This window comes from Ovis aries, chromosome 9 (genome assembly GCF_016772045.2).
Source record: "Ovis aries strain OAR_USU_Benz2616 breed Rambouillet chromosome 9, ARS-UI_Ramb_v3.0, whole genome shotgun sequence".
NCBI lineage: Eukaryota > Metazoa > Chordata > Mammalia > Artiodactyla > Bovidae > Ovis > Ovis aries.
The window spans coordinates 50,001,366-50,014,560 of NC_056062.1; the positions used below are offsets into that span (position 1 = coordinate 50,001,366).

Consider the following 13,195-nt stretch of genomic DNA (forward strand, 5'->3'; position numbering starts at 1 on the left):
TAACATCTATAAAACTTAACTCAAGGTGTTAATTAGATCTAATTATAAGACCCAAATGTAAAAACTTAAACTATATAACATCTAGAAGAGAGCACAGAAGAAAATCTTATGACCTCTAATAGAGCAACAAATGGATAAACTGGAATTCATCAAAATTAACAATTACTGCTCTTAAAAGACACTGTAAAAAAAAAAAAAAAGAACATAAGCCATGAAGAGGGGGAAATAATTGCCAAGCACATATCTAATAAAGGACTTGAATCCAGAATATACAAAGAGGCAAAACAGCAGAGCAGAAAGCTCCAAAAAGGGACAGTGTCTGTCATATTATACTCAACAGATATTTTACCAAGGATTTTTAAATCCTGTATACAACTATTAATAACATACAATGAGACAATACTTGCTAAGAATTTACACACTATCATCCTGTTATACTATACTAGAACAGGTACAATAGTTCTCAAATTACAGGTGAGATTCTAAGTTAGTTGTTTGAGGCCACACAAGCCAGATAATTTAAGGCAAAGATCAAGCCTGGTAAATCTAGCAAGAATTAAAAGAAGAAAAATACTTCACTTCAAGGCCACTAGGTAGAACTGCCTCCCTCAGCAATATTTATTCCAGAGTAAACTTTCTTCAAGTGTCACTATGACAGCAGCTTTCTTAACACTTAGCCATACATATCCACAACTCATCAAAATAGGGAAATAAAGTAAAAAAAGAGAAAATACCACTTTATGTTACTCATGGCTAACTGCATTATAACAGCCTTCTTTTGAGATTTGAGAAAATCTAAACAAGTCATAGGAAAATAAAGAACTGGATTCAGGTACCTAAGAGATACCATACAGCAATGTCATAATAACTCACATAAATATAAGCAATAACAAATAACTTCATAAAAATAGAAGGGGACAAGGCAAACATTAAAATAGTTTTTATTTACTAGTCACACATTAAAAGTTCTGCAAGTTGTTCACATTCTGTAAGACTCAATGAGGAAGAAGAAAGCATGTAAATATAGATCAATACTTCCCATCAAGAAGTATGTATGAGAAGACAGTTCTATACCACCTTGAAGACATTAATCTCTGTCCTATGTTTCTCAATTCTGGATGCACATCAGGGTCATCTGAGAGCTTTAAAAAAGTCCTGGTATGTGGGCCTCATCCAAGACCAATTAAATCAGAATTTCTGGGAGTAAGACTCAGGCTTAAGTATTTTTTAAAGCTCCAATGAATAACCAAGGTTGGGAACCACTACTGTTAAATATGTGTGTGTGTACATAAACACATCTATACATACCTATGGAAGTTGCCATATAACTGGCTAATGTCCCAAGAAAATTAATGAGTTGGGGCTAGGTTTAAATTTTTCATGCCAGGGATAATCATTTATTTCACTCAAATATATTTTATGTCTCACTTAAAACCACTGGCAGATATGCATAAATGCAAATGACTTTACTTTCCACAAAAAGGATTCAGACTTAGCCAACTAATATTAACATTAAAATTAATTATGACTTAAGACCAACCTAGACAGCACATTAAAAAGCAGAGACATTACTTTGCCAACAAAGGTCCGTCTAGTCAAGGCTACGGTTTTTCCAGTGGTCACATATGGATATGAGAGTTGGACTATAAAGAAAGCTGAGCACCAAAGAATTGATGCTTTTGAACTGTGGTGTTAGAGAAGACTCTTGAGAGTCCCTTGGACTGCAAGGAGATCCAACCAGTCCATCCTAAAGGAGATCAGTCCTGGGTGTTCACTGGAAGGACTGATGTTGGAGCTGAAACTCCAATACTTTGGCCACCTGATGCGAAGAGCTGACTCATTTGAAAAGACCCTGATGCTGGGAAAGATTGAGGGCAGGAGGAGAAGGGGACGACATAGGATGAGATGGCTGGATGGCATCACCAACTCAATGGACATGGGTTTGGGTAAACTCCAGGAGCTGGTGACGGACAGGGAGGCCTGGCGTGCTGCAGTTCATGGGGTCTCAAAGAGTCGGACACGACTGAGTGACTGAACTGAACTGAACTAAGACTTGTAAGTACTACCTTTCATTCAAGAATACGCTACTTATTCTAGTTCTCACTCTTTTTAAGACGAGCAACAGGCTAATGGTGTGGTGTATGACCAAAGACCCCGAGCAGTAGGTGGAGGCTGGCAAAGGAATCTCCACATTTCCTTAAAACCCAAGGGAATCTAGGACTGTCTACAGAGAAGAATGCGGGCCACAACAAACCTGGTCCATTGGAAGCAGACTTGGATGACACAGAAGAAAGTTAAGGGAGGAGAGGGGAGAGAAAGCTGGAGGAATGACCTTGACTAGGCAAAGAGGGGTTGGGACTTAGTAAAGAAATAGAAACAACTACTCGTTGTCCTCTACAAGTTGTTCATCCATACCTCAGAAGGGACGGCAGAGCTGGGATTTGGGTTGGGATTTTGCTAAGCATGTTCTAATCAAGGGTGGAAGAGAGTTGAGGGTCCATACAAAGTGTATGGAATTAAAGCTGAAAAAGGAAACGTGAAGATGGAGGTAAGTGAGAAATAATAAAAATCAATGGACTTGTGGTGTGGAAGAACTACTGAAGGCAGACTATTAGACCGAATGAACTAGGTGTCAGAGACAAATGAATGCGTGCGATTCTAACTCTGGAGGGTCTTGCAATTACTGGTAATGGTAAAATCAAGACTTTGATCACAGGAATGGGTGGCTGAAGGAGAATGGAAGATGAAGGAGATGCTAGAAGACAATTAAATAATCCAATAATTGGATTGTACTGTATGAAGATTAACCAACTTTTAGAGAATCAGTTGCTTCCACACTGCATACAAAAATGTATAATCATTATCATAATCTCCAATATCCAAGATTAAAAATGTACCAAGGATATGTGTGCACAAGTGATATTTTTAAAAACAGGATGACAGAGCTCAAGCATAAATGCTTTAGTCATAATTTCTTTGCAATGTATATATAAGTAAACATGTATGTATGAGGCTATATAAAAATATAAATCAATTTTACATTTAAAAGAACAATATTATAAATGAATACACAGCTAACAACAAAACGGGTATATACAACTTTTATAAATGATGAATCTCGGAATTAAACATCCTATTGGAAAAGGCGTCTCCCTAAGTAACTGTTGCTATATTTTACTCTGCATCCATTTTTAGGTTATCAGTTACTATGTCATGGGAAAAGCACCATACTTGGAAGCCACAGAATACATGTACAAGTGCTGGCGCTGGCACTCATGAACTATTAAGCAAGTTACTTAGCTTTTCTGTGACAATTCCTATCTCATGTGGTTTCATTAAGACTTTTGTGAAGTACTATATCAGAATGAACTCTGAAAACCATAATGAGCTATACAGTTACAGACTTTAAAATACTTTTAAAAGAGAACTAAGAGAGCCTTTAGGCCATCCAGTACCCCCTCCCCCCAAAATAAAGCACAGTTAAAACCTGAGATGATAAATCTCACAGATTTGATAAGCATGGCTCACCACCTCTCTTCGGAACCTTACCTTTGAATGAGCAGGCCCTCTTTCTTTCAGAAGTTTATACTGGGGTTGGACTCTATTGAAACGGGCTAACTCATTTACCAGACACATTGGAGTTTTCTCTTTGGGGTTTGCCATTTTATCTTGGAGAGAAGCTGTAAATAAAAAGGCTGTAAAGTTTTTGTGAAGAATGACTTTACAAATGGAAGAAAAACTAGTTTTGACTTTTTCAGATAGAAATCAGATTGTATATTTGGACTAAATTATTTTCATGAATTTTAGATAAAAGTTTCAAATCATCTAAATTTCAAATCATCAAACCATTTGATCATCATTCAAATCATCTAAATCATCTAAATTTCCATTACATGCAACAGAAATATGTATCACATTTTAAACAATAAATTAAGGTAACTTTTTTCCTGAGTTCCTAAATTGCTCTCTACACATAAACATGAAACAGCATGCTTAAAGATTGAAAAACAGTATAAGATTATATAACTTTTAATTTATCCTATAACTTTCTTCTCAAGAAATTTTAGCATAAACACATAATTCTTATTGCTATATAACTAAATTTTATCTGACTGTTTTATCAGGTAATTTTCCTTTATTCCTTCTCATTCTAAAGTAGCGTATTAAATTGAAAAAGCTCCAGACATGGGAATCAAACCCTAAATTTAATTACTAGCTCTCCCAACTATTATTTTCCATAACTTTTTTTTAATGAAATTTTTGGAAAAAAATTAGAATAATTTAACAAATGACCAGTTATCACCCAAATTAAAATTAGTATTTTGTTTACTTTTAAAGTCTTACTTTTTAAAAAAAGGAAAAACAGTATTACATTCCAGTTAAGTTTCCTTTATCATTTCCAGAAACTACCACTATGGGAATTTAAACTATATCCCTCTCGGATATTCTAAAATACATTTATATGCATGCATATATATCCATGAAGAAATACATAATCTTGGCATATGTGGTTTTGTAGTTCACATAAATAGTAATATAACAGACGTACTATTTTCACAACATTCTTCACTCTTCAGTATGTTCATTAACTCATAGATCCAGTGTATTACTTTTTAACTGATGTATAATTTTCATCACAATATCTTAGCCATGTTTTTTTTTCTAGCCATGTTTTAACCCTCCTTACTGACAGAAGACTTTTATTAATAGATTGTCTTCAATTTCTCACTCTTACAAGTTAAAGTTACACTACTCCAAACATCACTAAAAATGACTGTACCAAATGACCTTCTCTCGGCAGCATGGTAATTACTATTTCCCTCCAACCTTGAAAATGGGTAGTATGGTCAGATATTTTCATCTCTGACAAACTGATGTCTGACAAAACTGTTGATTATCTGGGTTTCCTCTTCTGGGAACTAGTTCTATCCTTTTTTATCCTGACTATTTTAAGTATAATATTTATCAATCTTTTCTTTTGTGGTCTGTGACGTTACTACCTTAAAAACTCTCCCCTAATCTGAAATGTCTTAATTATTTTTACTTAAATTTACTAAGCCTATTATCCTTTATCTATAAAATAAGAGTAATAAATATATTCCACTTAACTAACACTCAGGTTGTTACAAGGTTACAATTTTTAAATACATAGTACTTTAAATTCTACCACAATTACAGCTTCAGAATATTTTTATAGTATCTTATCCTATATTTTTCCTTCATCTCATTTACAGACATATTTAACTGCTTTTTAAGTTTTTCTTTCACCTCCCATTTTAAAACATAAGCATAGGGACTTCCCCAGCAGCCCAGTGGCTCAAACTCTGCCTTCCAAAGCTAGGCGGGGGTTCAATTCCTAGTTGGGGAAATAGGGTCCCACATATCATAGGGCATGGCCAAATAATAAAAGTAAACAAAAAACCTAAGCATAAAACATGCAAATAGATTACTTCCTGCTCAATTAAACTGGAGTCACAATATATAAAGAATACATTAAATAAACGGAAATAGCTGATTTTAGGAACTTCATCTATAAACTTTCTATGACAAGGTTTAATGTAGAAAATAGTCTACATTTTAATGTACTTTTTTAGTTTTTAATTTTTGGGGGCTTCCCTGGTGGCTCAGTGGTTAAAGCATTTGCCTGCAATGCGGGAGACCTGGGTTCAATCCATGGGTCGGGAAGATCCCCTGGAGAAGAAAATGGCAACCCACTCCAGTATTCTTGCCTGGAGAACCCCATGGATTGAGGAGCTTGGTGGGCTACAGTCCATAGGGTCACAAAGAGTCAGACACGACTGAGCGACTTCACTTTTCACTTTAACACTTTAAATTCACTTCTTAATACCCTTTACAGGACTAATAATTTGGTATAATAACTTGATCACAATCATTATTAAGAAATTATTTTATAACAATACTACACAAATACCTAGTAAGGCATAAGTTAAAAAAAAAAGAATATAAGCAACCAACTGTAGGACCAATACAGTTGACAGTTAATTCTACAATTAAACTATTCTAAGTGGCTTGCAAAGCAAAAATAAACAAATAAGGAACACCACAAAAAAGGCAAAGACTATTAGTCAAGAAAGGTTGAGGAAATCTGCATTTATAAACATTTCTGTGCCAGGAAGTCAGTTGTTACATAAAATACAAAGTGATCTGGGACTATAGTCAAATTTTGGTCCTTGCATACCATAGTGTTAAATACTAAAGTACAACAGATCACACAGCTATCTGAAAATCAAAAAGCAAAAGAAGAATGAAGATGAGAAAATATTTAAGTCCGGTAAAAATGAGTTATTTCGCATAATACTAAAACAGCATTCATACTGCTACCATGACAATTTTCGTAACTCAGCAATGCTGCATATTTATCTATTATGATACAAAAAATATTAAGATCATAGCAAGAATAATGTGATGATTTTACAGTATAAAAAGTAACAGCACCAGATTTAAGCATGTTTAAATGTGTTTTAAATATGTTTATAGCTCCATAAACTTAGCTCTGTTTGGTAAGAAAATCTGATCTAAATTCCTTAAAGGAAAATGATAACAACATGGCACTAAAACTTATATTCCACTCATTCTAACTTTCTGCTTCATAAAAATGACATGAATCCAATAATGGATTCACAGAATCCATTAATGGAATCCAATAATGGATTCACAGAATCCATTAATGGAATCCAATAATGGATTTAAGGTTTAAGTTTTGGTGTGAAAGATGTGCAAAATACACGTAAGATCAATAAAACTTCGAAGTCCAAATGTTTAGTTAGTAAATTTAAAAATAATTAGTTCTGGTTCAGATTTTATTTTACAAAATGATTAAAACTTTATTTTCCATAGTTGTTCCTGCATTCAATCAGAAATCTTACTAACAATACTAACAATACTAACAGAGTTCAATGACAAAGCAGTAATAAAAAATTAAACCAAAATTTTGATTAAATACCTACAAAATTATAAAATGGTCTATAAAAGTTGATATCCATACACTTTACTTATTATTTTTTAGAAAAGTCAACAGTATAAAAAGTGAGAAATATATATATATACACACACATTGTTGCATAAGTATATGTTTTCAAGAGTCTGAAGAAAGCTTCAATTCAATTTGGTGGCTGGAATAGTAGATACCTACTTAGAAGTAAATAAAATCAGTGACAATGAATTTCACAATTTTAAAACTTTGCTTCTGAGAGAACAAACGCCATATACTTAAAAGTCTAAGAGCCTGTTTTGGGTATCTCTGCCATTGACCGACTTCTACAGATAACGTTGAGAAAGTAACTAAATCTCGCTTTCCTGGACAGTGAAATAGAAATAATAATTGTTTTTGTATTATTGGATTATAGTATATTGGTTGAATCAAATGATGTAAGATACTATTAACAATAAGAATCCATTATTACTCTGCATATAAATAATCTTTAGCACACTATCACTGAAAATGAATACAGTGATATGATTCCATAAACTTTTTTCATGGCTTCCTAAGCTAAAATATTCTGAGTTAAAATGTTTGTTAGGATAAGCTGATTATATTCATACTATTATACTTCTTTAGTATTCTATAAAAAGCATGCATTTGCTATTATTTTTCCACTGACTTACTGGAACATATTAAGCTTGCTTCCACTGAAAAATCCCCAAGTGTGATATACATTACATGTAAGATTTCTCATATTTCTGTTAGGGAAGAGTTTACCTTGGATATAAAGTTTGTTTACATGTAACTCTCTGTAACTTTGACAAGTTACATTGGTAAAACAGCTGTAACATCAGGATCTGCACACTCAGCAAAACAAAGGCCTACCCTACTTTTTGAGACAGATTGTTTCTATACTTAATAAAATGTCCTAAACTCTCTTGGACTTGATCTTCAAAATATGCCAAAATAATACAGTTTACAGTTTTCAATCAACAGGCAAAGAATACTTGTTCCAAAGGAGTTCAGAGTCTGTGAGAAACACACACACAGAGAAGAAACAAATTCGCTCGACTACAACACGGCAGGTGCTAAGATGAGGCTTTAAAGGGGCTCCTTAGGTGAAGGGGTGTTGAAAGGCAGGTTTCAAGGGGTGTGATTGGATCACATTACATTAGTTAAGGAAAGCAGGCATTCACCAAGTTAGTGAGGGAGGGAAAGAGAAAGAGGCAGAGCTTTTCCAGAGCACACATGCAGAAGAAAGCACATTAAACACATCACATTCTGGAAAATGCAAGCAGATCACTGGCAGAATGTAGAAAGCAGAGTAGGATGTAGCAGAAAAAAATATGTGACCAGAATCCACCAAAATACCCAAAGTTGCCTAAGCCAGAACTCAAGAGTAGCACCATTTTTAAGGCAGTTAAATTACAGCTGAAGTGATGCTAGCAAGCCATAGGCTAACCTCACCTGCCAAGGCAAGTCTCTCCATAGAAGAATCCGTGTCCATCACAGGTACAGAAAATGACTTGAACACAGTCTATGTCTCGCTGCTGGCTCCCCTCTCCCTATTCCCTGCTACTGGAAGGGGCTCACCCTAATTCCCAGGTAAAATAAAAAGAAAGAAAATAGAGTCAAAAAAGAACAAGGAATTTACCTTCCACAGAGTCCTGCCCTCTAAGAGAAACGTAACTGTCTGTCCATAGCTGCAACTAAAACATAGCTTATAACTTCACATCAGACTGTAACCTAAGGCTGTTCAAGCAAAATCACCACTCAAGGATCAAATTGCTGTACTAGAATTGCCTGTCAATTAGGAAAAATTTAAAGTTCCTATCTCATATGGTTGTGGTGGTACTTTAGTCATTATGTCGCCTGACTCTTTTGACGCCACTGGACTATAGCCCGCCAGGCTCCTCTGTCCCTATCTCAAATAGACAGAAAAATTAATTCCAAATGCATTCAAGTGAAGAATATAAAAATATGACAAAAGCACAAGAAAACTTGGCTAAATGTATGTCAAAATCCTGCAACATAGAAGACTTCTAGAAAGAAACCTAAAAATCATGATGGGATATACTGATCTATAGATTAATTTGGTGAAAATCAACATTTTAACAAAGCTGAGGCTTCCAATCCATGTACATGACATATAGTCAAGTTTCATTATTGAGATGACATCTCAATGATAGCTATGTTTTTTAACATTCCTGCAAAACAGTGAATTATTAAATACTGAGTCATGGCTTCTGGGGAAATAAAAGGTTAGTTTCCTGTAAACATCTGGGTATCACATTTTTTTAAAGTCAATTAATAACTAACCTTGTTTTATGTGTGTTTTATCTAGCTAAAGATCCCTTACTTAATATATACTGTTGAACTCACTAATATTGAACTCAAAGCCAACAATAACTCCTGAACGAAGTTTAGCTAAACACATATATCTTCTCCATAAGACATATCACAGCCTTCCTGTGCTTAAAGACACTACAAAGCACTTGGGGGCCATTTTAAATAGCTAAATCACCAACCAAAAAACACAAAAATAAAACGTGGCACTAAATAAACCAAGGAAAGGACACTTGCTTATGCCAGGAGAACTGAAACGAGAGCAGACTGTCATCTTGTTCAATGCCAGTTCAGATTGTGCACGCAGGGCAACTCAATTTTTCACCACTCTGCACTTGTCAGTAAATGATCACAAAAGCACTGCAAGGATTATTTAGGGATTACATATAAATTTTAGCAAATAGACCAATTCACAAACACAGAATCCATGAATAATGAGGACCAAATGGATCTCAATTATTTAGGTATCCTTTCATTTCAGCAGTATTTTATAGCTTTCAGTATTCTTTAACATACTTTGTTAGATTTATCCATAAATATTTCATATTTTTATACTATTTTTAAATAGTATTTTTTTAAGATTGTTCCCTGCTGCGTGTGCTCAATCATGTCAGACTCTTTTGCAAACCCATGGACTACAGCCCATCAGGCTACCCAGTCAATGTAATTTTTCAACCCAGGGATCAAATCTGCGTCTCTTGTGTCTCCTGCAATGGCAGGTGGATTCCTTACCATTGTGCCGCCTGGGAAGCCTTGCTAGTGTATAGAAACACAATCAATTTTTGCATATTTATCTTGTATCCTTCAATCTTACTATACTTATTCATTAGGTCTAGTAAGAGTCCATCAGATTTTCTACAGAGAAAATCAGGTCACATCTGTTTATTAGGACTTTCTTTTATTCCTATTCCAGAACCTACTGCCTGGTTCTGTATCTCAGTAATGCTGACACTGGAATCTTCAGAAACCACTCCTTCCACTTCAAATATTTTTGAAAAGTTGGTGTAGAACTAATATTATCTCTTCCTACAGTATATAGTAAATTCACCAATTGGTCCAATAGGTGAACTGGACCTACAGTTTTCTTTGTGGGAAGTTTCTTTTAACTACAACTTTAGTATCTTTAATACATACATAGCTATTCAGATTATTTCTTCTGCTTCCTCTAGAATTAATTAATCTTTTTTCTACATCATTAAGATGGAAACTAAGGTCATTTATTTGAGATCTTTCTTCTTTTCTAATATAAATATTTAAAGCTACAGATTTCCAACTAAGTACTGTTTTAGCAACATCTAATATATTGTGTTTCTGTTCTTACTCAATGTAAAATACTTTATAATTTCCCCTTTTGTTTCTTCTTTTAATCATGAATTACTTATAAGATGCTATTTAATTTTCAAATATTATAGATTTTCCAAGGATATTTCTATTAATAATTTCTAATTCAATTGCACTGTTATCTGAGAAGGTTCATTTTAGGAGTTGATTCCTTCTGAATTATTGAGATTTGTTCTATGGCCCAAAATACAGTATATCTTGGTAAATGTTCTGTATGAACTTGTGAACAAATGAGTATCCTGACCTTCTTGTATAAAGTGGTTTGTAAATGCAGCCAGGTCGAATTGGTTGACAGTGTTATTCAAGTCAACTACATCTTTGAAACTTTTTCTTCTGTCAATTTGTTACATCAATTATTGAGAGGGATCACTGAAATCTCTGACCATAACTGTGAGTGTTTCCTTGAATTTCTATTAATTTTTGCTTTGTTTGGTTTGAAATTCTATTACTAGGTGCCAGTGGCTCAGTGACAAAGAATCTGCCTGCCAGTGCAGAAGACCTGGATTCACACTCTGGGGCAGGAAGATTCTCTGGAGAAGGAAATGGCTACCCACTCCAGTACTCTTTACTGGGAAATCCTATAGACAGAGGAGCCTGGTGGGCTACAGTCCATGGGGTTGCAAAAGAGTGAGACATAGCTTAGCAACTAAACAGCAACAACAACAACAAAACGGTTAGCACTAATAGTCCTCTTAATTAACTGATCCCTTTATTGTTATGAAATGATCTTCTTTAGCCCAGGTAGGAAATATTCCTTGCTCTGAGACCTACTGTAATACTAACAAAACCAGTCCAAATTTCTTTCAACTAAGTCAGTGTATTACTTTCTTTTTCCATTCTTTTAATCTATTTGTGTTTACAGTTACTATTTCTTACAGGCAAGTACATGGTCGGATCTTGCTTTTTAATTCAATTTCAGCCTTCAAATCAGGATGTTTTTTAACACTACTTACTTTTTTAAAAATATGAAACACCACACAAATTTATGTGTCATCTTTGTACATCTCTGTATCATTCTAATTTTACATGTGCTGCTAAAGCAAACACTATTTACATTTAATGGGATTATACAATATAATTAGGTTTGAACCTATCATATTATTATATTTTTCCCATCTGGTCTTTGGTCCCTTCATCTTTTCATGGTTTCCGTTGACTTAATTATTTTATATATTCGATTCTATCTACTGCTTTGGCTTATTAGCTATAAGTTTTTGTTTTGCTATTTTACTGCTAGAGTTTATGACATATATCTTATCTACCTTTATACTGTACCACCTAATGAAGGGCATTAAAATCTTTAACAATATCCTTCCATTTCTCCCTCAACCTTCAAGCTGTTACTATGCACTGTACTTTTCTGTGTGCTCTAAGCCTCACAATAGCTTAGTATTTTTCTCTGAATAATAAATTACCTTTCAAAAAGATTATACATTTACCCAAGTAATGACCATTTCTGCTTTTTTCTTTGTTCATCTTTTGCATTTTCCTGCTGCCTGAAGGACATTCTTTAAAATTTTTCCTATAGTGGTAAGGTATTTGCATAGATATTTCTCCAACAATGACATACAAAAAGCCAACAAGCAAATAAAGAGACATTAAACATCACTAATATCAAAGATGCAAATGAAAACTCTAAGATGTCACTTCATATCTAGTACTATGGCCAATAGCAAGGAGCAGAGGGAGGGAGGGAAAAAGGAAGGGAGGAAGAAAGGAGAGAAATAAGCACTGGTGAAGATGTTGGGAACTTGGAGCTCTTATTTATTATTAGTGAGAATGTGAAATGGTGCAGCCACTATGGGAAACAGTCATTAAACAGAGAACTACCACAGGATTGAGCAATTTCACTTCTGGATATACACCCAGAATAACAGAAAGCAGGCATGTGAACATACACCTGCACCCCCATGCTCACTGCAGTACTACTCACAATAGCCAGAAGGTGGAAATACCCCATATATCTATTGACAGATGAATGTATGAACAAAATGTGATATACACATAGAGTATTAGCCAGCCTTAAAAATGAAATTGTGACATGTGGTATGACATAAATGACATTATGCTAAGTAAAATAAGCCAGTCACAAAAGGACAAACATTGTACCATTCCACTTATATGAGATATCTAGAGTAGTCAAATTCATAGACAGAAGTAGAATGGTGGTTGACAGGGGCTGATGGATTGAAGAATGGGGAATTAGTGTTTTAGTGGGTCTAGAGTTTCAGTTTGGGAGTATCAAAATTTCTGCAGATGGATAATGGTGATGGTTACATAACACTGTTCCTATACTTAATGTCACTACACACTTAAAAATGGGCTTCCCTGGTAGCTCAGTGGTAAAGAATCCACCTGCCAGTGTAGGAGATGTGGGTTCAATTTCTAGGTTGGGAAAGTCCCCTGGAGAAGGGAATGGTAACCCACTCTAGTATTCTTGCCTGGGAAATCCCATGGACAGAGGAGTCTGGTGAGCTACAGTCCATGGGGTCACAAGAGAGTCAGATACAACCTAACAACTCTATAACAAGACTTAAAAATAGTTAAAATGTTAAGTTCTGTGTT

The 13,195-nt window shown here is 34.6% G+C and overlaps 1 protein-coding gene across 31 annotated transcripts in view; it reads right to left on the minus strand.

Moving 5' to 3' along the window:
- The window catches only part of STAU2 (staufen double-stranded RNA binding protein 2), a 311,536-nt gene that overhangs the window by 278,992 nt on the left and 19,349 nt on the right, over nucleotides 1-13,195 (minus strand). For 9 of the 31 annotated variants that reach the window (XR_009595067.1, XM_060393806.1, XM_060393805.1 and 6 more), the window contains 2 exons: nucleotides 8,411-8,537; nucleotides 3,550-3,695 (listed from right to left, as the gene is read on the minus strand). The exons of 13 other annotated variants lie outside the window; for them this stretch is intronic. Coding sequence is in view for 16 of the 18 variants with exons in the window: in XM_060393806.1 (XP_060249789.1) it covers nucleotides 3,550-3,695; nucleotides 8,411-8,450 (186 nt within the window). In the remaining 2 variants the exon portion in view is untranslated. The remainder of the gene's footprint in view (nucleotides 1-3,549; nucleotides 3,696-8,410; nucleotides 8,538-13,195) is intronic. 9 more of the 31 variants (XM_060393809.1, XM_042254327.2, XM_060393808.1 and 6 more) reach the window with 4 other exon arrangements.